Genomic DNA, 27,200 nt, shown 5'->3' with positions numbered 1-27,200 from the left:
CAGATGAACACATGAACTAATGTAAACATCAGCATTGAGATCACATGTGTGCCATGTTTATCATATTAATGTAGCGTGTTAACATGCAAACATTTGATTCCCCCTAAAAATCAGTGACTCGAATCCTCGGTCGAGAAACTCTCTGGTCAAATCTCACTTTGTCAGTCCAGCCTCAGCTCCTCTGTTTCTTTTCTTTTTTTAAATGTCATGCTGCCGTTATTAAACCTCTTTGCTAAAATCAGGATAGTTGAGACACGTGCACCAAAAACACAAACTCAGTGACGGACTCATTAATGTGTGGCGTCATTCAGAAGAAAATACCGTGATGAACTCTCACCTCGGACCTCAGGCTGCTCGGGGAGTCTGGGTCCAACACCGGCCCCTGGTCTGGGCTCTGCAACCCCGTCTCCATGACGACCGAAATGGGACGCCCATAATCTGTCGTCTCCTGCTTGTGTGAGGGACGTTTTTGTGATCAGAGATGGATGCAGATTAGTTTGATTGTGTGTGTGTGTGTGTGTGTGTGTGTGTGTGTGTGTGTGTGTGTGTGTGTGTGTGTGTGTGTGTGTGTGTGTGTGTGTGTGTGTGTGTGTGTGTGTGTGTGTGTGTGTGTGTGTGTGTGTGTGTGTGTGTTCTGACCTGGACGGAGAAGCCGATCCGTTGACATTTCTGACGTCCCGTCTGCAGAAGAAGACTTCTGGGCTGCTGTCGGTCGGATTCGTCCAGGACGGCTCGGGGAGGGAAACGCCTCTCGTCCAACACCAGACTGAACCAGACACCTGGGTGATGAAGAGGAGAGCGAAGGCTTAGAAGAGGGAAAACAGTCCAGTCACATCCACCAGGACAGATTTTTTGATGACATATAACCTGAACCCACTTTAGGACACCGCTGCTTGATTATTGAGAGAAAGTAATATCACATAAACCAGATTAATCTGATAGCTGTGACTTCTTCATTCAAATAATCAACTTCTGCTTTAAAGGAAAACATAGAACAACTACTTGGTCTAATTAGGAAGCTTTATTAACCTGTAATCTGCTGATAAATGATAAATGAGGATATTGACAATCATGGAATATGATTGTCCTTTCTATGTTTTTTCTCTTTTTTCTCTCTTCACAGGGAGGCTGTGGTTCAGACAGTAGAGTGGGTTGAACACTAATCAGAAGGTTGGTGGTTCAATCCCCAGCTCCTCCTGTCCACATGCCTAAGTGTCCTTGAGCAAGACACTGAACCCTAAGTTGCTCCCGATGGTGAACCATCAGTGTGTGAATGTTCTCCTGATGGCAGAACCCTGCATGGTGATCTGTCTCATTAGTGTGTGAATGGAAAACCATGTTAAAGAGCTTTGAGACCAAAAGGTGATGAAGCGCTATACAAGTACAGACCTTTTACCATCTTTTGCATGCAATTTTTGGGAGATTGCCAGTAGCTGCTCATTTATCCAGCTCCAGTTTGCCTGAGTAATATTTTGTACATTACAGTGAGTTATAGATTGTTCAGCTATTACATGTGTGTATGTGCCCTTAAAAGCGAGATAGTGGTATTAAAGTGTTACTGTAAAATGTGTTGGTGCAGCAACACGGACACGGTCGCTCACTGGCTTCCTGCCTTTGCATTCATTCATTGGAAGACTTAAAAATTTCCACAGGTTTCAACTCTAAATCTTTCAGATTTATGGAGACTGTACTCCGAAGGCCCCGGTGTGTCTGACATAAAAGAAAAGTATTCAGCTCTGCTCTGCATATTCCTCAGTTCTTTCTTTGGAGCTCAGTTAGGTAGAGAGGTTGGTGGTCTTCCCACGGTTGCAGATACACTCGTGTCTGTCACTGTGCATGAAGGTGTGTGTGTTCTTCATTGTCAGGTCATAGTAGTCTTCCATTTAAGTGCATTTAAGCAACACACAGGACCTAATTTACTGCAGTTCTTTCATTATATTACATTACATTACATTACATTTATCTGACGCTTTTATCCAAAGCTACTTACAATAAGTTCATTTCAACCATGAGGGTTCAAAACCAGAACAACAAGAATCAAGAAAATAGAATTTCTTCCAGAAAGCCAAACTACAAAGTTCTATCAGTAAGTTCCATGTTAAGATACTAAAGTTCTCCTGTTCAAGGTTAAAGTCTGAAGAGGTGTGTTTTTAGTTTGTGGTGGAAGATGTTCAGACTTTCTGCTGTCCTGATGTCGTTGGAGCTCATTCTACCATTTAGGATCCAGGACAGTAAAAGTTGTTCCTCATTACTCCTCTAATAGGGTAATAACTTCTTATTTTTAATCCATTAATAAAGTGATGCATTTCCTGCTCACTTATTAATTGTTGGGAGCTGTTGGTTGCAACTCCAGAGTTCATTCTCATCTGTTTAACAACTGAAGTTGGGTTTTGATTGATGAGTGCACAGTGAGCTGAGGGAAGCTGCTTCAGTCCAGCACAGCTCACGTTGCAACGGCCACGTCGACACTGTCAGACATTCACTCGAGGTAAAGCTGGAATAAATCTTCAAACAAAGCTTCAGATCCTGTTTTCTATTTAATCATGTTCATTTAATGCCATGTAGTGAGCTGCCCTCTGGGTGTGTGTGTGTGTGTGTGTGTGTGTGTGTGTGTGTGTGTGTGTGTGTGTGTGTGTGTGTGTGTGTGTGTGTGTGTGTGTGTGTGTGTGTGTGTGTGTGTGTGTGTGTGTGTGTGTGTGTGTGTGTGTGTCTAATCCGGTCCAGATGACTGTGCGGATCAGGAGCTGATGAAGAGGCAGGCGAGAGGAAGGTCTGACGGTATGAAGTGATGGAGGGAGGAGCAATGACACAGTTCAACAGCAGCTGGCTGCTGTTAGCATGTTAGCGAGGTTTCCATGCAGCCGGCCCGCACATCTGCAGCTAATTACACCGAGACACGACAGCAGCGTGGCTTCACCAAGTCTTACGGGGGAATGAGGAGACGTTCTACATACCGACGGTCAAAAGACACCAAACATCTGGCTGCACACAGCTGGAATGCTGGACACGTGTTGTTATGCAGAATAAAACTCCTCCGTTTACTCACCTGCTCCTTTACAGCGGGAGTTGCTACTGAGCAGGTGAGAGTTAAATGCTTTGCTCAAAGGCACATCAGCTTGAGTTGTCGGGTTCAAGGAGGACATGTTGGAGCCTCGTCACACCGTGACTGGACAAAGGAAGCGAGTCCAGCACGATCTCTTTTGTGAGTCCAAATTTAAGTTCAGTTGTCCAACTTTGACACTTTGATATGTGACCAGGCAATTTGTAGGCGTGATCGGTTTTACAATTAATAAATATATGTAAATATTGTTACAAGTCTGGACTGAAAGATGGAAGGCAATTAACTGACGTTGACTTTTGATTAAATAATGCGATTCAAACTGTTGATTAGCTCGGCGTCCCTGGAAATATTAATTTACATCTCTCAAACATTCGAGTCATCGTAAAAACAGTATTTTATATTTGAAAATGTATAAAAGGAAAAAAGATATAGTTCATCCATCAAACCTTTCATCAAATCAGATACAACTGATTTGTTTTATCTGGTCTTATAGATAAATATAACCGGGTGTCATCTGCATAACAAATTATACAGTATTTCCAAATAAGGAAAACAAGCATGAAAGAGTCCTCGTCCTTCAGGTTTTAACTTCTTACGGGGTCATTAACAACTTGAAAATCGTCAGGTTTTTTTTTTTGGTACCATGTGGGACCCAACCGGCTGTCCTGTAGACCGTCGAGGTCACTGGGTCTCGGGGTCGTTGCCTCATCTGGCCATCATGTGACATCATGTACAACATACAGAACAACAACGCTGTTCTGTCTGTTGGGTTTCTCTTCTTGGTTTTGGTGAAGTTTGGTTAAAACAGGAACGAATCGTCTTTAAGAAACTCCAGTTGTCTTTAAATAAAACCGAGATTGACCAAAACGCGGACTGAGCACCTACAGAGGCAGAAATAATCTGAGTTTGTTCCATCTTTTGGAATTAAGGAGTTTTTTTTAATATATATATATGCTGTCAGACTACCTTTCCAGGCGAGGTGAAATTATTCTGAGCTTTCCAGCTTTCTTGATGTCTGCTTTAAAGAATGCATTTGCGAATTGTACCGAGGAACCGGGATCCTTTTATTCATTCGTACGAGAAACCACGTACCAACATCTGTCCTGGCGTTGGTCTTGGTGTTGGTCTTGGAGTTCAGGCTCAGACAGACGGTCACAGACATGCAGGTGACGTCCTTCCCTCCCCGCTGACAGTCCTTGTTGAAGACGTTGACCTTCTCGGGTTCAAAGGTCAGCTTGGCCTGAATCTGAACCACATCACGAGACCTGGAGGGACGGAGTGACGTCAGGGAAGAGTGTGTTTGTGAGGTGAAGTATTTCATTTTGAGGTTAAGCTTTGGTGTTGTCAGATTTAGATTTATTTGTGTGTGTTTGCATGTGATGGTCTGACCAGATGATGACAGCAGCTCCCAGCGCTCCCACTGCGAGGTCAATAAGCCCGTCTGCGTTTAAGTCCAGAACGCCATGAAGACTTTGACCAAAATACTTCAGACCTGCAGAAAACCCAGCGGCCGACAAACGCTGGAGAAGCAAAGTGACAGAGAATTAGCTTTCTCTGTAATTAACTCTCTCAGGGTTTTTTTTTGGTGTGTTTTCCTTTCCTGCTCAGACTCCATTTGTCTGACTGAAGTGGTTACCTGTCTGTATTGCAGTTGGGTGGGTTTTTCCTTGCCATAAAAGACGTAGACTGCCCCCTGGTGGTCGTCCTCCAGCGGCGCTCCCACCACCAGCTCCCTGAACCCGTCCCCGTTCATGTCGGTTATCTCTGCCAACGCCGAACCCAGGCGAGAGTTTTGGGAGCGATCAGGCACCTCCAGCGCCCCCTGCAGGATGAATGATGTCTAGAGAGAAATAATAGTTTTATTTACTTTATTTTAGTCAGTTTCCACTTGTCCTTTTGTTTAACGAGACATTGTTCCAATACAAAACTGCATTCCCACCACTTTGGACTATGAAAAATGTTCAACCCAGTATCACCGCAAAGCATGAAGTAGACGTCCGTCCACTACAGAAAAACATGAGATAGCTACGCTTGGCGATGTCTAGACATGACAGTTACACGTTTTGCTGTAGAGGATGAGCAATAACATTGTTGAGGTTTGGAAAAAATAAACAACGAAAGAAAAACTCCACCTCCAATCCATCCGGTTGCCTCCTAATAAGGCAAAAAAAATGTCCTTTGTACTTGGTCTCAAGACCTCCGTACTGGCACCACGGTCACATGATTCTTCGTCAAGTAAGATTCACACCTACAAAGCGTGTAATAGAGACACCGATCAACTACAGCAAAATGTGTAACTGTCACGCCTAGACATCGCCAAGCGTAGCTATCTCACGTTTTGCTGTAGTGGACGGGCGTGTCTATTTCCAGCTAGAGTGAAGCTATTTAGACTTCGGCTGCGCGGAGCAGCTGAACAAGCTGCGAGGATAAAGACAGAATACATGTATATACCTTTGGTGTGACGGTGTAGACGTAAACCTTGCCTCTCTCCCAGCCTCGGCTGTAGTACATGGGTGCTGCCACCAGGAGGAGGTCAGTCTGTCCATCACTGTCGAGGTCCATCGATAATAACTCACTGCCAAAATATGATCCAATCTGAAAAAAAAAAAAAAAAAAAAAACTCAACAAAACAAAAAAAAATTCAAACGTCACGACTGTATGTTGTTTTACTTTTTCCCTTCACCACTGTTTGTTTAACATTTCCAAAATATTTGAAGGCGGCTGTTCTCTGTGTTTGTAAAGTGCCATGGTCATTTTGACCTAAATTAAATTGAGTTGAATTGTTTACAGGAGGATTCATGTTTCCACATCACATCTGTCTACATTGCGTAATAGACCAGGATTACAACAACTTTCCACTTTGAGTAGAAGACCGTCCCTCAAGTGTCAAACTCTGCACAGATCATTGTGTGCAGTGAGGGTCAAACATTCGAGAGAATTAGCATTGACCGGCATTGACCTCTGTATGAATAAATGATTTAACAGAGATTAAGATCAGGAGTCTCTTACTAAACAACGAGACAGGATAAAAATGTTTGCAAGTGAAATGAAAGCATTAAAACAGTTACTGATTGGGATATAGAGCACCACACAAACAACACGTTACACAGGTAATATCAAAGCGTCAATTCTAATGCTAAACTATAAATCAAAAGCTGTTTGTGTGTGTGTGTGTGTGTGTGTGTGTGTGTGTGTGTGTGTGTGTGTGTGTGTGTGTGTGTGTGTGTGTGTGTGTGTGTGTGTGTGTGTGTGTGTGTGTGTGTGTGTGTGTGTGTGTGTGTGTGTGTGAGAGACCTGCTCTCCCAGCAGCGCCTGCAGGATGGTCAGGTTTCCAGTGTTCTTCAGGGTGAAGACGATGACCTTGCCGGTGTGGTTGAACCTCGGAGCTCCAGCCACGTAGAGCTGAGAGCCGCGAGAGGAAATAAGTGAACCCACCGAGTAACCTGAAACAAGAAGGAACAGATTCTCATCGGTGGAAGTCACACATCTAGAAATGTTTTTTATTTGTTGGATTTTTCACAGATTAGAGATTTGGATGTTATTTAGTAGAATAGCCTGTTTGTCCGACACTCTGGTCACTCAAAATGATTAATATTAAGATCTTATGGGTGCATTGCAATTGGATTTTCAATCACATTCATGCTCCCACGTGTCTTTGTGTCTCGTCTCTTTTTCCTTTTACGCCTGTGTTCCTCCCTCCGTCCACTAGAGGTCCCCACTCTGTTTTTCACCATGCCAGTCAGTTCCCTGGTCACTCCTTCCTCCTTCCTCCCTCCTCACCTGCTCCCACTTCCCCAATCAGCCTCAGCTGCAGTCACTTTGCCATCACAGTCAGTATATTAACTCCCCTTCAGTCAGAAAGCCTTGAATCAAGTCCTCGTCGTCGTCTCTGCTTTTCCCTGTTTGTGAGTAAAGTTGAAAATCTGGGTCCTTCCTCCCGTGGAAATTGTGAGATCATGAGCATCATCTTTCTTTTGAATAACTGAATCATCTGTGAGCTGTTAGTTCTGTCCAACACTATCGAACTGAGTGACAGTTTAAGGATTGTTGTCACCTCTAAGGAGCTCCGACGGCGTGAACAACTAGAAACCGTTCAGTTTAAAGCTCCTACAGACAGCTTTTCAAGTTCGGTACATTTCAGATGCATTAATCATTAAACTCAAAACAAAAACACAAATGAAGGGCCTATTTTTGAAGATAATTAGAAGGCGTGTCACAGCCAACTCCAATGATTGTCAATCGAATTAGCTCCTCTCATTTCCTTTCAGACCGCTGTGACGCAGCGGACTGTCAGTTTCTAATGAGTGAAGAAGAAGCAGACATCCAAACTTTACGCTGGATGAAGCTGTCATACTCGTCCGGGAGTTTCACCGACTTGCCTGGTCATTTATAAATAACTCTTCCCCTGGTATTATGAGAAGCAAGGAAGCTGTTCAACGATATAAGACAAAAACCTGCATCTTATGAACACTGGTATTGATTTAAAGTCAAAGTGAACAAAGAGCGCTCATCCAATATACTGGGATCAGGTGCTGGAACGACGTTGAGGAGTGAGCAGAAGTAAATTATTCACACTTAAAGCTCCCGATGCGATTCATTTATCAACAACACTGATGAAGAGCAATGTGCTCCAAACATCACTGATGTTGTGGTGTTAATAAATAAAGTGCATCGAGAGCTTGAAGCCCCGTTCCACCCATCTTGGCGCTGCCGAAGACCTTGGTCTACGAAAACCGCAAATTGGTGCGTGAAAAAGCCCGTCGCACCGCACCAAAATACCATTGAGCCTGGAGCCTAAAGAGATACAACACAGGCTCTTTATTATCACATTTTACAGTGTTAATACCGAGATAGGCCGCGTGGTTCTTCAGCGCCTCCGGGAACTCATCCTGGTAGGATGTTTTTGGTGGAATAGACTTCCCATGTTTAGTTTCTTTGAGCACCGCCCCGTTCCAGTCGTAGGCACCAACCGCTCCGAGCAGAATACCATCCTGAAGGGAAAACAAGGTTTTAGACGGAGGGGCTGTATATTGTATTGTAAGCACAACAGATACCCATCTCAGCATTAATTATTGTATTTCAGGCCCTTCTCGTGTAAACTTATAGCTACTGCTGGCTCAGATGACCTGGAAACTTCCCTTACTTATGCTGTCGTAGGCTGCTAGAGGACCAATAATACAATCAACTCCTCTTTCACTCTTCATGCATTTATGACACCACTGCATATCGTTATGTCTTCTCTCTCTTGTACTTTTGTTTGTTTTCAATTCCTGTTTCTGGAGTTGCGTGTTTCCGGTCTGCGAATGCCAGCCCCACCAATACACCCCATGTTTATTCTCTCTTGTATCTCTATGCTGCTGTTTTCTTCCTCTGCTCTCCCTCTCTTAAACCGGTTGAGGGGGGATGGCCGTCCACCTCTGAACACGGTTCTGTTTTTTTCTTCCTGTTGAAACTGAGTTTTTCCTTCCAGCTATCGCTCATGAAGGAATTGCTGAATTGTTAGGTTACTCTATCAAATTCTATATGAATAAAATTGGCACTGTTGCATCACATGCAGAAAGCTCTGGGTTCGAACCTCAGCCTTTCTGTGGGAGTTTGCATGTTCTCCCTGCTTGCACAAGTTTTTTTCCGGGAACTCCGGCTTCCTTCCACAATCCAAATGTATGCATGTTAGATTAATTAGTGAATTTAAACTGCTCGTAGGTGTGAAGGTGAGCGTGAATGGTTGTCTGTGTGTTTTTTAGCAAGACAATGTCAAACCATATTCTGCGCGTATCACAACAGCATGGCGGCGTGCTGAACTGGTGACAAAGGAGAGCCTGAACTGTTGAGCAGCTGAAATCCTATATCAGGCAAGAATGGGGCAACATTTCACTTTCAAAACACTAGAAACTGGCAACTGAGTTCCCAAACGAGTGTTGTAAAAACAAGAGGTGATGCAACCTAGTGGTAAACATGCCCGTCACACCTGTTTTTACCCTGAGTAGCCTAGTGTAAAAATCTAATACTGGTGACAAACAGCTGGTCACAGAGGTTAGTTTATTTGTTCATTTATTTCATCCTGTCTGACTCTTGCTTCTCCTTAAGAATAACTAAAATTATAACATCTGGTCAGCTTCATTTCCTCAATCCCAGTTTGGCTCAGTCTGGTTGGATCTCAGTAACAAAGTGACTTGGCTGAGTTCATGTGTCTGCTTTAAGCTGCAGACCTGTGTGGACTCTACAATGAAAAACCTGTTGGCAATTTTGGAGGAAAAAAAGCTTCATGAATCATCTTCCAACTCTGTTGAATTGTTTCACAACGTGTGAGCAGCGTCACGCTGCTCACACGTGTACACACTGAGTACACACTCAGACGAACTCTGGCTGACGTAAAGTTCAGATTTGAAATTTAGTAAAAGGTTGAGTCATTGTCTTTGCAGGCCAGTGAGTCGGGTGTGAATGACCAAATCCTTTATGCAATGCGACAAAGTGTCCCGTCTACAAGATCTGCAGATCGAATGTTAAATGTCACAATGCTGCTTTTGTCGACCTGTAGGAGGGAGAGGAGGAAGGTTTTCCTGCAGGAGAACTCGGTTAAAGATGATATTGGTGTCTGTTTTCCACATTAGTGCGCCTGTGACCTGCTTTCATATTTGTACCTCTTAATCCTAAAACTGAGGAGCAGGAAACTCTTTGCATATTTGTGCATAAATGTTGATGAATGCAAGTGCATATATGGGTGCATTGAAATCTGTTCTCCTATGTTTTTCTGGCAGCTCTACGTGCCGGAAAATCCATCTGCTTTGTGTTACTCATAGACAGTTTCCACTGCAGCACTCTCACTCCCTGATGCTGGAATTCAGTTGAAAATGGTTTTCCCTGGATGAAAAACAAGAGTAATATTTCTCAGTGTCTATTCCTGCAGCTTCAGACATTTGTTAGGACCAGAACAACGTCGATACTGGATGTTTGAGGATGATACCAGTATTTCACTTTTTGATGTCACTGGATACAGAATTAATTTTAACTATTTGTGATTTGCTTTAGTGAAGAAAATGTGATGAAATCCTGTCATCATTAACATCATGAAATATAAATCTATTCTGATTTATACCTGTCAAGACCTTAATTCATACATAAAGTGTTGATAAGAATGTTTTTCAGCTGTAATTTTAAGGGAAATTATACATAGTATTTTATCCAGTAATTGATTTTCAACAGGAAATTAACAAATTTAATAAATAAAAAAATCAACTTCTGTCCACAATAAATTCTGGTGTCACGATGGTCATTGGTCTCATCCAAACTAAAGAGTCCAAAGTGAAACCTCAGTGAAAGAGAAAGTCGTACTTGTCAGTGTCATTTTCTCAGACCACTAACACACATCTCTGGGATGTAAAATTGAGATTTAAGAAGTGTAAACTGTGCTGATAGAACACTGAATGAAAAAGTACAAGTTAACGTGAGCCACTCACTTTGACTAAATGTGAGGAGAAACCAGCCTGAGCCATCTGCAGACCGAACCCTCGACCTTGACTGCTGGTTCCTGCAAAACAGACAAACAACAGAGGCTGAGATTTATGATCCTCCTACCGCCCACATAACAGTGCAATGAATATAAATATTAGTGTTTATTTTAATATGGAGTGGTTATTGGTGTTGATCCCACTGACAATCAACCCACGACAACTCTGGGCTAAATGTGTTTTAGTTTTTCATCGTAGAGTGGCCCAACCTAAACATGGCCCTGGAAATATGAAGCTAGAGGCAGAAAACATGAGAAGACACAAAGTTAATAACATGCAATATAGTGGCATATAAATGTGTAGAGAGTGAAAGAGGATAGAGATGCCCAGTGCATCATGGGAGGTTCCCCAGCAGCTGAGGCCTGTTGTAGCATAACTAAGGGAGCTTTTCCAAGAGATATTAGGCAAACCTGATAACAAGGAATTACAAAGGTCCAGCCTAGAAGTAGCGAATGGATGTACTCGTTAATTAAGTAGGTTAATCCTGATTAAAAAGTTCTTCAAGGTTCCTCCCAGTAGCACTGGAAGCCAAGGGTAACTACAATGTGAATAGCCGGAAACTGACAAAAGTAATTCCATAATTATTTATTCCATGTTCAGTTAATGGCAAAATGATGGGATCCTTTAAATGTTGTTGCTGCACAACCTTTAATAGGCAATCACTGCGAAAGACATTCCTGTAGCACTAAATGTGACTTCTGCACCTGTCAACAGGTAGTTTCATTCACTCTTCCAGAGAAAACTGCTCCCCCGCTCTCGGGTTTGAAGCCTGCCATCTCCTGACAGCATATTTCATATCTATCTCCGTATATTTGTTAGGATTTAGTTCAGAGCTCATCAATAGCCATTTCAGAACTGTCCAAGGTTTTGTTCTTAGCCATTCTTGGCTGCTTTCCATTTTGTGTTTTGGGTCATTGTCCCATTGGAGACTGTGACTGAGACTGAGCTTTGTAACACCGGGCAGCTCGTTTTGCCCCAGAGTGCCCTGTAAGTCTTGAGATTTCATTGAACCCAGCACAGATTCAAGGCACCCTGGGCCAGACGCAGCCAAGCAGCCCTAAAACAGAACCGCGCCACCTCCATTTGTCACAGTGGGTATGTGTTATGCTCTTGGACAGCTTACTTTTTTGGCAGCGAGAATAGAGAGGATGTGTCTTTCCAAAAAGCTCTAAAGGAAGGTCTCCCTGAAGCATTGAGACACATCAATATACATTTTTCATTTTATGTTTTTGTTTCAACACGAGAGTCCAGCTGAGTCTGTGTCTTCATGTTTAAGTAACAACCTGGAAATGAAATAGACTTTTAATTGTAAAGGCTTATTGCATTTATTTCAGTCATAACATGCTGAAGGTTAACTGACCTTCTAGAGAGAAAATCCTTTCTCCTAGAGCGTCCACGATGTCCTTCAGTGCCGACTCATCCGTTACTTTGAAGAAGTGCTTTTCGTCGGGGTCACTGGCAATGTACTTGATCTCCTTCAGAAAGGCCTGAGGGTTGATTCCCCGACGGTTGTAGTAACCCAAAACCTGGAAGCGGCACAGAGGAAACAGAATGGTTGTCACAAGTTTTAAAATTTTAGAGACAAAGAACAACAACGGGGCTCTGCTGATGGGCTAAGAGGAAAAAAATATGTCAGAAAGTGAGGTAATGTGGATTGTAGTTAAGAAAAAAAACAGACAAACTATCAAGAGCAGAAAAACAAATTAGGTCAGGAAGGTATTTTTGGAGACGAAGATGGATGGACTCACTGCAATGGCGTACATGGTGACGTTGTCTCTCTCGCTGTCAGTGACGGCCTGCACCAGCTGTGGACTGTCATGAGATTCACCATCTGTGATCACGATCATCACCTTCTGAGCTCCGGGCCGGCCGCCGCGCTGGAACGCCTCCGACCTGGACGGAAAGATCAGATCACGTTCACACTCATTTTAGTTTTTATTAAAGCACTCAACTCACAGGTATTTGTCTTTTGTTTTCTTTGGTGCCAAAATGTCATAAATGATTAAAAAAAAAGTTTGCTTGTGTTTTTATGTAAAAAATGTATAATATCGTTATTTCCCCAAGTTATGTAGGAATAGAGATATGTTGTAATTTCCAGTTTTAATATCTGCCAATATTATGGTCTCACCCAGAAACAAAGATACAGAATTGGGTTTTTTTTGGGGCTCGTTGTCATAGTAACTGTGTAATGGCGCTGGAGCTGGTTACAGGTTTAGTTAAGATCATTTAAAAGCTGGACCGCAGCATGACAGTCCGAACTGACGCGCACCTTTGATGGTTAACACTGAATGTAAAAGTGAACATAATCTGGTGTTACAAACCGTGCCACGTTGATGCCCAGAGCTGTCCTCGTCTCCTCTCCACCCCGCTGGTTGATGTTCCTCGCGGCCTCGACCACGTCCTCCACCGTCTGGTACTCCCCCAGACTGAACTCGTGGACCACCGTGGAGCCGTACTGAATCACTCCCACCTGCAGCCAAAACACAGCTCGGTCCAAACGTTCAACTCGATTGAACATCGGAGAGATTTTCTCATGTCGGACTTTTAAAGCAACATCCAGTGAAACCAGATATTGGTTGAGTTCCTTGCTAATGGGTACGTCAGTGAGTGTTGTTGAAGGTTGGAAGGGTATTTTTCAGTCGCTCCTTTTTTCCAAAGCCCAAAGGCAAAACTTCAACCTGTCAAGCAGGTTTCTGAGTTCTTAAAGTTTCTTGTGAGCAAAGTTTTAATTACACTCAAATGAGCCTCGCAAATCCTTGTTAAACAATAAGCATGCACAACACAATGACGTGAAGAGATCTGTATACTTTTGAAGATACGCTGCTGTTCTCCCCTGAATTAGCTACAGATGTTTGGTGAAAAACTCCTCTTTAGAACAAAAGGCGTGTTTTTTCAGGTTGTGAATCAGAAGCATTCACCAGAATCAGTTCATTCATGTTCAGTGAGAAAGGTTTGCTTTTTAAATCTAAATCTCAATGAACCAAAGAACTGGACCTCGTTTCGTATTGTCAAAAGTGAGTGAAATTAGTATGCTAACGAATAAAAAATATATAAAGCGGGGAAATGCCTCAGACCCAATGTTTGTATTGAAGACCCAAATCCAATTTGACAGACAAAATTCTGGGTCCGATAATTTTGTCATGATTCAAATTTTTTTGTTTTTTTCTTATAAACAATGTCTTTCAATCATAAAATTAATTGTGCGTTCCCCTTTGTCTCCAGATTGCCAAACTAATAAGTTAAATTCACTTCAAACTCCGAATCCTCTGTAGGTTTTTAAGGGAGGAATCTTAAGTGTATCCCTTTGACTTGATCAGGTTATAACTGAATGATAAACTAACCTGCGTCTGACCTGGGCCAATGTAGAACTTGTGCAAGATGTTTATGATGAAGTCCTGAACCTCAGACCAGGGATAGATGGAGTTGGAACCATCCAGAACAATCACGATGTCCATGAACGTCTCACACCCTACAAGATTTAAAAAACATGTTGGATGGATGGATGGATGGATAAATGGATGGATGGATGGATGGATGGATGGATGGATGGATGGATGGATGGATGGATGGATGGATGGATGGATGGATGGATGGATGGATGGAAAATGGATGGATGGATGGATGGATGGATGGATGGATGGATGGATGGATGGATGGATGGATGGATAAATGGATGGATGGATGGATGGATGGATGGATAAATAAATGGATGGATAAATGGATGTGGATGGAGGATGGATGGATGGATGGATGGATGGATAAATGGATGGATAAATAAAGGATGGGATGGTGATTACTCTGCAGGGCAGGTGTGATGGTGTGGGAGAGTCTGAAGTTGCGGCCGACTCTGGAGCAGATTCCTGTGCTGTACAGAGAGCTTCCACACTCATGAGACCAGAGTGGACCGCAGGTCTGAGGACACGTTGACACACAACAGGCACACAGAGTGGAATAAAACGTTTCATATTTCAGTGTAGCGTACAAAAACATGTGAAATACAAGCAACAGCCATTTTTTTCTGAGAGAGAAAAAGTCATTTTTGGAATATACATAATCTGAATTTCTGCAGTGAAACAATTCTTTCCTCTAAATTTAGTTTAAGTTTCAAATAGAGAAAACTGTCGTATATAGTTTTATCTGTTTTGTGTCTCACCACAAAGCTCCTGTCTGTCGGGTTGGAAGTCAACGTCATTCCCAGCCTCATCTTGTCTTTCCTCTCAGACACGTTGTCCAAAGACACTTTTCCTGATCACAATCAAAACAGGTGCTTTCAGTCATCTTAAATTAAACAGAATTGGTTGTTCATTTTGTTTTTATATTGTTTGATAGTCGTGTTTCCTTTTAAATTATCTTACAAAATGTAGAAAATGTAGAAATAAAAACAAAAACTTTTTGTTATTTCTAAGGAAATGTTAAAGAAAGTTTTTTTGTGTGCTAAATAACACCAAAGTAGTTCTTGGAAAAATCTCAGTCAACTGTACTGGTATGTCAGTATTCAGGTAATTCCTGCATCTAACCAAACACAGCGGTAAAGTCTACAAAAAGGGTGATGAAAAAGAACGATGAATTGTTTGCTGAAAATGAAACCGGCAGTCACACACAAACAAAAAAATAAATGAAAGAGTTATTCTAAAAATAGTAATGAAAAAAGAAGCCTATTAAGAGATCTTCCTGCAGGACTTTCTGCTTTCTCTTTGATCTCAGAGATATTTTACACATTGGTCATGAAACTGTTAGTCTCCTCACCCAGGTGAAGCCGGGTGCAGTTGGCAGAGTTTCTGGTATCCAGCGGACATCTGTACACGTCACCAGTCTGCTGCTTACCTGTGGATTCAAAGGGAGCTCCTACCAGCAACCTGCAATCACACAGTGATAAGTTTTCCCTTCAGCAACTTAAAGAACTCCAGCTGGGCTTCATGAATGAAGAGAAAACTGTTAAACTGTCAGTTTGGTGCTAGTACTACCAGTCTCTCATTCAGATTTATTAAATATGACAAAACAAGGAAAGTGTGCGTTTAATTGGGCTCGTGAAGAAAACGCAGTCCACAGAGAGTAAAAAAGATACGAAATGATATAAATATGGTGAATATATGATATGTGCATGAAGTAGCAAAGCCATCCAGGTGGTGTGAGTAATATTTTAATTAAGTTGAGATACAGGTACACAAAATTTTTTGCCACACATTTTAAATGATTAATCATTAAAATATAATCATATCAAATATTACAGATTTGGGATATGGTAAATATGGTGTGGTCAACATATTTGGGTGTACATGAGAATAAAGGCAGCAAGATGCCAAAATGTTTCATCTTTCTTATACCTATTTACATTCTGGTTATATTTTCATTTTCATTTTCGCTTTTTGATTTTTCTCTTTATTGTCTCCATGTGTTATTCAGAGTAATCTAAAGACTTCAGTCATTTCAATTGTATATTTTCTCATGAATTCCTTTCATTTGTTTCTTCCTTTTTAAGCAGAGAATTGTTAACATATAAGTGGTACAGTTGAGCAGGAGAGAAATACATTTTGAAGCAGAAGTGTTCATTCATAAACTGAAACATCTTTACATATTCAGCTTTCAGCAGCTGCTGAAGCGATCAGTGATTGCGTTGTGTTAAATGCAAATCCCGCTGCTACAGCGAGCAGGTTATTAGTGTATTAGTGAACCAGAGGAAACACCACCACATGAGGCCTGGATGACAGTTCTGGGAAAAGGGGTGACTCACATACCAGAGCAACGCTACATTAACGCGCTAACCCTCAATCTGCTGCGTCTCCCGTCCACATCAAACGGCTGGTAAGCAGAGATGACAAACCACATCCCGAAAAGTTAACGGACCGAGTTTACATCCCGTAGTAGCACAGAGCAGACGGAAACCCTCCTTTTAATACCTGACAGCGTTCCATCCTGCTGATTATTTCCTGAACAAATGCTGTAATTTATATTCTGGTAAATCTTTAAATTTACGACCACGTTTCCAAAAAAGTTGGGATGCTGCATAAAATGTAAATAAAAACAGAATGGGATGATTTACAAATCATGTAAACCTATATTTATTGTAAATAGACTAAAGACAACATATCTCTGTCTTGACATTGTCATAAACAAGACCTTCCCTGAAAGAGACGTTGTCTGGATGGCAGCATATGTTGCTCCAAAACCTGAATATATCATTCAGCATTAATGCTTCCTTCCAGATGTTCAAGCTACCCATGCCATGTGCACTAATGCATCCTGTACCATCACAGATGCTTGCTTTAGAACTGAGCTGATAACAAGCTGGATGGTCCCTCTCCTCTTTAACCTGGAGGATCCAGCGTCCATGATTTCCAAACAGAATCTCAGATTGTGATCCATCAGACCTCAGGACAGTTGTCCACTTCACCTCAGTCCATCTTCAATGATCTCGGTCCAGAGAAGGCGGCGGTGTTTCTGGATCATGTTTCTATCTGGTTTCTTCTTTGGAGAGTTTTAACATCATTTGTGGACGCAGCGATGAACTGTGTTCACAGACGATGGTTTTCACAAGTGTTCCTGAGCCCATGCAGTGATTTCCACTCCAGAATAGTGTGTTTTTAATGCAGTGCTGCCTGAGGGCCCGAAGATCACCACCATCCAATATTGGTTTCCAGCCTTGTCCCTTGTGTTCAGAGATTTCTCCAGATTCTCTGAATCTTTTAATGATATTATGAACCGTAGACGATGAAATCCACTAATTCTTTGTAATTTTACGTTGAGGAACATTATTCTTAGATTGTTGAACTATTTTCCCAAACAGTCTTTCACAAAGTGGTGAACCTCTCCCCATCTTCACAGCTGAGAGACTCTGCCTCTCTGAAATCATCTTTTTATGCCCAATCATGTTACTGATCTGTTGCCAATTAACCTAATTAATTCTCAGATGTTAAACCAGATTTACACAACTTTTCCAGTCTTTTGTTGAACCTGTCCCAACTTTTTTGAAGCGTGTTGCTGCCATCAAATTCTAAATGAGCACATAATTATTATAAAATAATACAAATTCTCAGTTTCAACATTTTATATGTTGTCTTTGGTCTATTTTCAATTAAATATTGGTTTACATGATTTGCAAATCATTGTATTCTGTTTTTATTTGTGCCCAAACCAAGCAGTCCTTTGGTCACCCCAGAGTTTACTCAATGAAAACAGCTGCCTGCATCTGGAAACAACACTGAGCACTAAGTGTACCAATAGGAACATTGAGGTTGATAAACCAAAACAATGTGGTAAAAGACATTTAAAAACCTCATATTCACGTGTTCATAAAGGGAAAGAACCAAACGCTCACCGCTGTGGCAGGCAGTCAAAGCAGAAGCAAACTTCTAATCATGAAAATGCTGCTTCACAAGAAATCAGGTAGGCAAACAAAAACCCAGGGAGCAGGTCGCAGCAGTCCAGAAAGTCCACCACACAAACAGAAGTAAATAGGTGGTTAAAGACCTGAACACTGGAGGATGGAGGCAGTGACCTTTTTGACCTTTTGAAACAAAACTGGTCAGTTTAACCAACTTCATTACTTGCTAATAACCCTTCAAAATTAACTTGTAAACAGGTCAAGAGTCAGAGGTCACAGGACCCTGGTGGTTTATTGGAAGAAATAATATTCCCATGTGCTGAGAAAAAGCAATAAGCAGCTTGAAGAAAGACAGTAGACAAAGGTTATTTCTCTGTGGTGAATCTGTCTTGATGACAGCATCATCCAAACACCTGCAAATGTCACCAGACTGCAGACAAAAACAACTCTCCACAATAATGATGCCAAATCCCCCCTTTAAACAACACACACACACACACACACACACACACACACACACACACACACACACACACACACACACACACACACACACACACACACACACACACACACACACACACACACACACACACACACACACACCAGCAGAGTGATGGGCTTCCCAGAGGGTGGCAGGGGAATAACAAACCACAACACATAGTTTCCAGCTAACAACGTACTTTCTCAAGATGCAGGAGACAAATGGAAATACTTTCCACTGATTTACCTGAGACTTCAAAGGAAGAGGGATTTTGTAATCCTGGAGGATTGTTAAGTATTCGTCATGGCTAAAAGGTTTCCAGATAATAAAAAGAGACCACAGAAACTGGGAATGTTGCACAATCTCACCTGCAACCGCCGACAAACACAAGAAGGAAAACAACATAATGATTTTGTGTAAATTACTGATTTCCAAGTAAGAAGTTTACGTGAAAGATGAAAACATTCATCCTGCTTCTACTTCCACCAACTGCTCATTTAATCAAACCGTATCCAGCAGCATCTTTTAACAGGTTAGGACAATTCAGTGCGCTTCATCTGCAAATAAAAAGTTAAAACTTTAGACCTATTTGATATGTTTGATGTCACAGAGATCTTTAAAGTCCCATCATGTGTGACTCATCTGAATTAAGTTGTGAATTAGTGTGAAATCAGTGAGGAAGTCAGTTTAGGACGACACGTTGCATCTGCTCCGCAATTTGAGTTTCTTTTGTTTTATGTTGTTACATTTTTCACTTGTTTTCCTGCTTTTTCTACCATTTGGAACATTTTAGTTATTCAACAATCATTAAATACGATATATGAATTGAAGGGGGACTTTATATCACTCAGCTGATCTCCGCCAATGGCTGCTCATCACTTAATTTTAAATTAACCAACCACACACACACACACACACACACACACACACACACACACACACACACACACACACACACACACACACACACACACACACACACACACACACACACACACACACACACACACACACACACACACAAGGGAGCAGAGGGAGAGCTGAAACAGAACATTTTGTACATAAATGACCACGAGGTGATAAAAAGCCAAATATTCTTAATTTAGTAGGTGGTATCAATCTTCTGCTGTCCGGTCGTCCTCTGCAGCAGTAGAGAGACACATCGTAACTTTGCATGATTCAGGCTTTTAATTCTTCCTCTTGGGAAGAAACTGCTGTCCTACATGATGTAAATGTCTTCCTGCTCTAACAAAACTGAATCATATGAACGGGACGGGATGGATAGTCAAAGAGACACTGATTTAATCTCATCTAATCTTTTATATGATGTCATCAATTTCTTACCTGATATCTCACTTTTCCATCTCTGTCATTCATTGTTCTATTTGAATCTTATTACATTTGCTTTTATCTCAAGTAAAATCATGTCAATTTTCATGACATTATTATTTTTTTAATCTTCCCTCATCTCACTTTATTGCATCTTATCTCATCTTAAGATGTGCTTGTTGAGCGTCCAGCAGTGGGTTAAATACATAAAGATGAAGGATGAGAAACAAACAGTTCAGCAGACCGGCTGGGTGATGTGATGCTGTGAGATACATATACAGAGAGAAGAACTATAAATAATGTCCAGCTGCTCTGCAGAAATGTTCCACGTATCAGACACATCGGTGGAAAATGTGTCATCCTGATAAAAAGACATAAATAAAGACTAAAGGCAGGAAGGACCCCAACACTCGACCCCGGGAACAGGAAGTTTCATGCAAATAAAAGTATTTCATAACAAAAGGCACGAGCCAAATATCCAACACAAATCCCAAAACTGTTTGAAATCTAAACAGCCTTCTGTTAGCTAGTGGGTGGGGGGGTTGGGAGGTGTGTGTGTGTGTGTGTGTGGGGTTATGAATGAAGATAAACCAGCACAGACAGTTTTTCTGGATAAAGATGGAAGACAGATCGGTGAACTGGATTCTCACCACTGGCGTCCTCCCGCCTCGTGCTGCTGAACCTTGTATCCGAACTGGGATTCTTTAGAGCTGGAGAAGATCCGAATGTTCTTCGAGTCAAAGTTGAAACAGAGCTGGAAGTCTGAAACAAAGAGGAAGATTTGATTTTATTCACTTTATATCTCGTGGGAAGGTTAACTGACTTGCACTGCTCAGTAGAACCAGAACAAACAATTCACTTTCATTTCTAGGAACCAGGATCGAGACCAAAAATATAACGCAGCTACATCATTTCTTCTTCTGCTGATCTCCTGTCAGGAGGATTTCACAACTGATTTTTTTTTTTTCACATTCACACAGAAAAGAAAAATATGAATCATATGAACAGGTGCAACAGGTTTTTCTGTGATTCCTCAGGTGGTTGGTGGAGAAGGATTCACACAGCTGTGACATTAAAGTGGTCTGAAAAAACACATTTACGGCCGTTATCCAACATCTTCACTCAGGAGCAGAGTGTTTAAGGATTCTGTATTCTTGTGTAATTTGAGGTTAAATTATAAAATCAAATCGATTGTCTCATCTAATGTAATCTAATCAGGGAAGTAGATCTTCACTCAGTCCTCCCTGAAGCTGCTTCTGTTTAGTGTTCCTCAGATGAGCCCTAATTTACCACTCTACTGCGACCTTTTGACCCCATCTCGATCTTTTGCGTTGGTAGTTTTTGCCTGCGTGCTGAAGTATTTCCTCCGAGCGCTGCGGTTCATCTCCTCCAGCTGTGTAAATGAGCCGAGTCCTCGGAAAGCTCGGCATGTTGTGTGGGACTGTTCGCCAGCGGTGATGAATTTGGCCGCCGAGGATCAAAAAAAAAGACACAAGGAAAGGAGAAGAGTCGTCGCAGCCTTAAGACGTGTTTGTTTCCATGAGGCCGAGAGGAATCTGCTCCCGTCTGAGCAGCTCGACCCATCAGAGATGTTGGCGACGGACAGACGGAGACTTGCCAGAGCAGAGATCCAGGTCCTGATCCAGGTCTGGCAGTCTCCTGTCGCTGCTGAAGGATTGGACTGATTCGGATGATCCTCTCTGGCACTGCTGGCAATTCTTCACATAGCTGAGCAGACTTGGTGACTTTTCTGTGTTATCGTGTTCATTGGGGGAGTTTCCCATGCGTCTAATTGAACACAGATTAATGCCAAACTGCAGCTTCTGAAGCGAGATGTGATATTTTTGCTGCAGGAGAAATGAAGTCTGTGCTCTTTTTGCAAAATCTCCAGTTTTTAAATCAGATGCAGCAGTAGGAAATAAATCTAATCAGGTCAAAGATGGTATTAATTTAATGAACGCAGCTCATTGAGCAGCTCGCTGCCAAACGCCATCTGCATCGCTTCCTCCAGGAGGCCGGCAGATGACTCGCCCGGCTCAGTCGATGCAGCCTGAAGATCACGCCGGCCGCAGCCAGGTGATTCTTCAGCTTCAACTCAGGCAGCATTTATGATTTTCTTGCTAATCCACCAGCTTCTATATCTCAATTCAAACAGGCTGAATGACTGATTACGAGATAGAAGACAAGTGTAATGCTAATTAAAGAAAAGACTTTCAAATATCACTTTAATTCAAATCTTCATCATCTTTTCCAGAAGTGCCAACAAATCTGTGCAGCTCATTTGAGAATGTCTTTGTAGAAGAAGCAATAATTTATCCTTTTTCACACTTTCTTTATGACATACGACACGTCAAAGGCTGCAGGTAAACACAGATAACTGCTTTTAATTTCGTCACTTTTGAATGAGGTATGAAGCTTTGCTCTAATGAGCTGTTTGTACCAACAAATCTATCTGCATCTGCATCGACATGGTCAATAGACTTTCTTTCCAAGCAAGGTGAAATTCTTCTAAAATGGTGGAGCACCACTTCTTAAAGAGGTGCAGCAGTGTTCATCTGCAGTGAGGCTGCAGCGCTTTCAACAAGTGTGGGAGTAAAGTTGAGGTTGATGACTTCCATTGTAGAAGTAGATACAGTTATAAAGGAACCATAAACTTGGTTACAGCATGATCAGATACACATTTACACGAATGGATTTTTTTTTTGTCATCCATTATTATAATTTCAGATATTATTTAAAAAAAAAATGGTCAGACAAAAAAGGGTTTTTAAGAAAAGTGCATCATCTTTATATCAGAAGAAGTTTGAAAGTGTGACAAATGCAGTGAGTGGATTTATTAAAACATGTTAAAAAGCCAATTTAGTCTAATAATAAATCAAAAACAGTGCTGAGGAGCAGGCGGGCGAAACACAACAACAATATATAATAACTGCTCGTTGTGTTTTACAGTTTGGGTGTCAGAGGGTAAGAATAAACCATTTAAATGAGTATGAATGTTTCAGGGTTGATTGATAAGATTGAGATGAAGGTTGCTGCCTCCTCCTCCTCCTCTTCCTCCTCCTCCTCCTCCTTTTCCTCTTCGGCCTTTGTTGAATGTGAAAAATAACATGACTGGGAGAAGCAGATTCATTTTGACTGTCATACTCTTCCTGCAGCTGCCAAACAAATTGAATCAATCTGATGATCAGTTATCAAATGATTTACTAGAAGAGATTTAGACAAGAGAGACATTTATTCTCCTGTTTTTGTTTGAGGTATTTTGCCCTGCTAAAGTACTATTATTATTATTTTATTTTTTTTAGTTTGGTTTTAGTATTAACTTCTTGGTCTCTGTGTCTCTTTTAAGTCTAGTTTGTTCCCTGTGTTTCTCACTTTGACCACCAGGGGTCCCCCATGTGTCCCCTCCTGTCTCTCTTCTCTGCTCACCTGCCGGCCACGCCTACCTCACCTGCTCCCACTTTCCCAATCAGCCCCATCTGCTGTCACCTGACAATCACCGAGCCTGTATATAAACCCCCTTCAGTGTCTTCTAGTTGTTGACACTGTTCAGAGTTTCTACCTGTTTTGAATTCTGCACCTCCCACTGTGTTTCTCCCTGTCCTGGATCGTTGTTTTGCTTGTGTCTGACTTTTGGGTCCTTCCTTCTTCTCAGCTGTGACTCTATGGTGTATTGGGAGATTTAGGGGGAGTGACAGCTCAGAAGAAACCGCAACGAAGTGTGTAAGACTGAAACTGTGGAGTGTCATGTTTTAGGGTTTATAATGAACTCCAGTGTTTCTAGAGCGACGATATCTGAAGTGGGATGAATGCAGCTTCTCCTAATCAGACAGCTGTTGTGTTCCAGATTACATATTTCCCTCAGTACACTAACAAGTCGTGCTCTTATATGTTATTTGTGTTGTGCAGGTATTTTGACAGAGTAGTGTTAAAATATCTGCAGCTTTAATTATTTTACCCAGAAATCAACGTGTTTTTGTGTCCTCTATTTAACACTCAATAAACACACTGATTCTTCTGTCCAGCAGCAGCAGACAAGAAACACGTTGTGTTCAGGAACAGCTGCAGCTTCATCAGAGCTTTAATTTGAAAATCCTTTATGGCCCCGCCCTCTTCCTCTACGGAGCCAAGATGGCGACCGTTTAGGGTGAAAGTGTCCAGAATTGCACACCTTTTTTGAGTGATTCATCCTGGTACTTGTAGTGTTCTGATGTTTCTGTACTGACAGTGTGAACACACTGATGCACTCTGACTAATACACAAGTATGTCATTTGGAATAATAACAATAATAACTGCAATATGAAAGCTTCACAACTACTATAAACATTATAATTTCCAGTTCACACTGAGCATAAGAAGTGAGCCATAATTCAAAAATTTTGAATCCCACACTGAAGTTTGGTGTAAAAGTTTCTCCTCACATAAGACGCCACATATCAACAATTGTCTTGATCATTGTGTATTATATCTTGTTATTTCCAGTCTTGGCAGGGAAATGAATTATTTTGTTGTCTTTAGTTATATAAAACATTTTAATGTGTCAGCATGTCTTGTCTCCGCAGCAGAGCTGCTTCTTTCTTACAGACAGAATAAAACCATGATGAATTTCTGTGGTTACTATAAAGTGCAGCAACGATGCCAAACCAGGAGTAGGAGAATTTCTATTATGGTTTGTTTTCTTATAGTGAAGTCTCACCCGGGTGGAGTTTAGGGCAGAACGAGGTCACAGAGTGTCAGAAAAATCCAACAAATCACATTAAACTCGTATTTAATTGGATTCACGACCTGCCGGGACACATGTCTGTTTCCAGATGTTTTTGTAACTCCAGCTGTTTACATCGTCAGGAGGTTCAAACTAACTGGACCGAGTTCTGGGAGAAGCTCGTGTGTTTGGACGGCGTGAGGCAGGTGGGAACTAACGACTGACCGGGAGCAACAACATCAGGTCTGATGTGTTGCTGCAGGAGTTTAATGATCGTGTTAAAAGAGCCACAACACGCTGTAATGAATCCCATCAGCATCTGGGTCTCTGGAGAAACACTCATCATCTCTGACCTGCAGGCAGAACGTGGAGGGGAACATCCAGGAGCTCACAGCCATCACACCAAACTCTACTCAAGGTCATCTGAGGGCGCGCTGGGACCTCAGTACTGTAGCTTCAACGGATGCAAACACAGTTTAAGAAAAGGAAAATGATCCCTGAGTTCATCAACTGGGAATAAAGTGTTGACTTTGCTCTGCTAGCAGCAGATGATGAAGTCAGTCGACTCTGTCCCTCCTTGAACTTCTGTGGAGAGATCACAACTGGACCTTCGTCGTCATGGTAGCAACAACTATTCTGAGTGCATCAGTGTGTTCTCCCTGTCAGTACAGAACCATCAGAACACTACCAGTACCAGGATGAAGCACTCAGAACGCTCCAAAGAAGAAGTGAGAAACACTTCCACCCTAAACGGTCGCCATCTTGGCTCTCTAGTGGAAGGGGCGGGGCCATGAATAACTTTCAGATTAAAAGCGTGTGATGAAGCTGCAGCTGTTCCTGAACACAACATGTTTCTTGTCTGCTGCTGCTGGACAGAAGAATCAGTGTGTTTATTGAGTGTTAAACAGAGGACACAAAAACACGTTGACTTCTGGGTAAAATAATTGAAGCTGCAGATGTTTTGGAGGCTGATGTGGTCACATGATGAGGTCATTTCCTGTCAGTGCAGAGCAGACTGTGCGGTACTTCCAAAGTAAGAGTCCTAATATGGAAGAGCACTATTTGTTAGTGTACTAAGGGAAATATGGTTAACGGTGTGACGCGGTCGCAGTTTGGTTTGCTTTTAACACCAAAATCATTTGATTAGGTTTAGGAAAATATCCTGGTTTAGTTTTTAAAATGTCATGTAAGTTACATTATGTACGTTACATAACTTAAAATAAATCAATGCTGACTTCACAGAAGACACAAACAGATGCTGTGAGTCGTGTGATTGATCCGTCCGTCCACCCTGACCTCCTCCCAAAGCAGACTCTCACCCTGCTTCATCCGGCGGACTACCCTCTTTGCTCCTGTTATAATTCCTACATCTACAGGTCACACAGCATGATTATGTGAATGATGACAACTGATAAGTGCCATTTAAATGGTCTAATAACAGAATGTAATTGATGTGAATATTCAGAGTGTTTGGTGATGATCCAACTTTTCACACTGTAATCTAAATTTGTTTTTTGAGTAAAGTAAACAAGGAAACAGACACCTGGAACTTTCCTGAATGCAGACAGAATCAAAGCTCCTAATCATCCTGCATATTTATCTTCACATCAGTTTGTTGACAATTTATTCACTCAAAAAACATCTTTTCATGTTATTTGTGTTAAAATCATGTTTTTTTGGAGAGCTGTAAGGAGTTTGTACTCCCGAGGTGGAGAGTGCAAAGTTAATATGATCCATAGAGACGTGATAGCAAACATTAATGGAAAATCTGACAGAGCATTACAGGCATCTTGAGACCAATGTGGTGTTGATGACTCCTGAAAGAGTTCGCTTTAAACTTGTTGTATAATGTTATGATTTACTGAGAAGACTTTGAACTAACACATGTTCCGCTAATAACGATTTCTCCATGAGGGGGAAAAAAAAGTGTGCAGACAAAAACACACTAAGATCTCAAAGTCAGTGTCAGAAACCAAAGATCAGATAAATGTGGTCAAATACTGAACCCTCAGCTGCCTCTAATCAAATTAAAGCAATCCACTGTAGACCGTCGTACCTCACCATCTACTGTGTAAATAGCACGACTCCAACAGTGATTAAAAACGACGCTTTGATGTTGACAGAACATGTTTCCTCCACCAACACCCAGACGTTGTGGATGAGGAACCATCCTGGAAACAACTCTGAGAAAGTTTAAGAAGTCTCAAACTTTTGGTTGCATTCTCCGTCCACCTGCTGGACACAGTACTCTCTCTCTTGTGCGCTGGGATCTGTTGCCATGGCAACTGCTGGTTTCCAATAAGGACCTCAAATTCAGAAGCTTGAAATCAGCAGTGCCCGTCTGGTCCTGTCATCCCTCTCTGCAGCTCTGACCTGGGCTGTGCTGTATGCTGTCGCTCACTCACCTGGCAGGAGGCTGCAGGTCCACAGCAGCAGAAGGTGCTGATAATCCATGAGTGAAAGCAATGAGACAGACCGAGTGTGACTGTGTGTGTGTGTATGTGTGTGTGTGTGTGTGTGTGTGTGTTGTGTGTGTGTGTGTTATTGGAGGGTTGATTCTTTAACTCTGCTGTTCTGATATGTGAAGGAGTGAGAGGACGAGAGGAAGAGGAGGGGAGGAAGACGAGGGGAGGCGGAGTGAACGCACCTCCTCCTGCCTCATGTGTCTGCTCTGCACACACACACACACACACACACACACACACACACACACACACACACACACACACACACACACACACACACACATCTCTGTTTTTTTTTTAAAGAGCCTTTAACTCACCTTCCCTTTTCTGAA

The 27,200-nt window shown here is 41.9% G+C and overlaps 1 protein-coding gene across 1 annotated transcript in view; it reads right to left on the bottom strand.

Moving 5' to 3' along the window:
- itga11b (integrin, alpha 11b) overlaps window positions 1-26,966 on the bottom strand; it is a 37,189-nt gene extending 10,223 nt beyond the window's left edge. Inside the window, exons 1-18 of the mRNA XM_069714536.1 lie at window positions 26,809-26,966; window positions 20,354-20,465; window positions 15,316-15,425; window positions 14,723-14,814; window positions 14,367-14,481; window positions 13,911-14,038; window positions 12,891-13,039; window positions 12,318-12,462; window positions 11,930-12,095; window positions 10,519-10,589; window positions 7,908-8,052; window positions 6,356-6,504; window positions 5,513-5,656; window positions 4,698-4,901; window positions 4,451-4,581; window positions 4,154-4,326; window positions 640-779; window positions 338-448 (exon numbers count right to left, since the gene is read on the bottom strand). Of these exons, the coding sequence (XP_069570637.1) occupies window positions 338-448; window positions 640-779; window positions 4,154-4,326; window positions 4,451-4,581; window positions 4,698-4,901; window positions 5,513-5,656; window positions 6,356-6,504; window positions 7,908-8,052; window positions 10,519-10,589; window positions 11,930-12,095; window positions 12,318-12,462; window positions 12,891-13,039; window positions 13,911-14,038; window positions 14,367-14,481; window positions 14,723-14,814; window positions 15,316-15,425; window positions 20,354-20,465; window positions 26,809-26,857 (2,334 nt within the window). The 5' untranslated portion in view covers window positions 26,858-26,966. The remainder of the gene's footprint in view (window positions 1-337; window positions 449-639; window positions 780-4,153; window positions 4,327-4,450; window positions 4,582-4,697; window positions 4,902-5,512; window positions 5,657-6,355; window positions 6,505-7,907; window positions 8,053-10,518; window positions 10,590-11,929; window positions 12,096-12,317; window positions 12,463-12,890; window positions 13,040-13,910; window positions 14,039-14,366; window positions 14,482-14,722; window positions 14,815-15,315; window positions 15,426-20,353; window positions 20,466-26,808) is intronic.
- Window positions 26,967-27,200: the final 234 nt, after the last annotated feature.

Source organism: Brachyistius frenatus, unplaced genomic scaffold, assembly GCF_029030835.1.
Source record: "Brachyistius frenatus isolate BFR_SWC_R1_liver_20210118 unplaced genomic scaffold, ASM2903083v1 Contig_131, whole genome shotgun sequence".
NCBI classification, from domain to species: Eukaryota; Metazoa; Chordata; class Actinopteri; family Embiotocidae; genus Brachyistius; species Brachyistius frenatus.
Note: the sequence above shows the minus strand (reverse complement) of the source record. Positions and strands in the feature narration are given on the sequence as shown.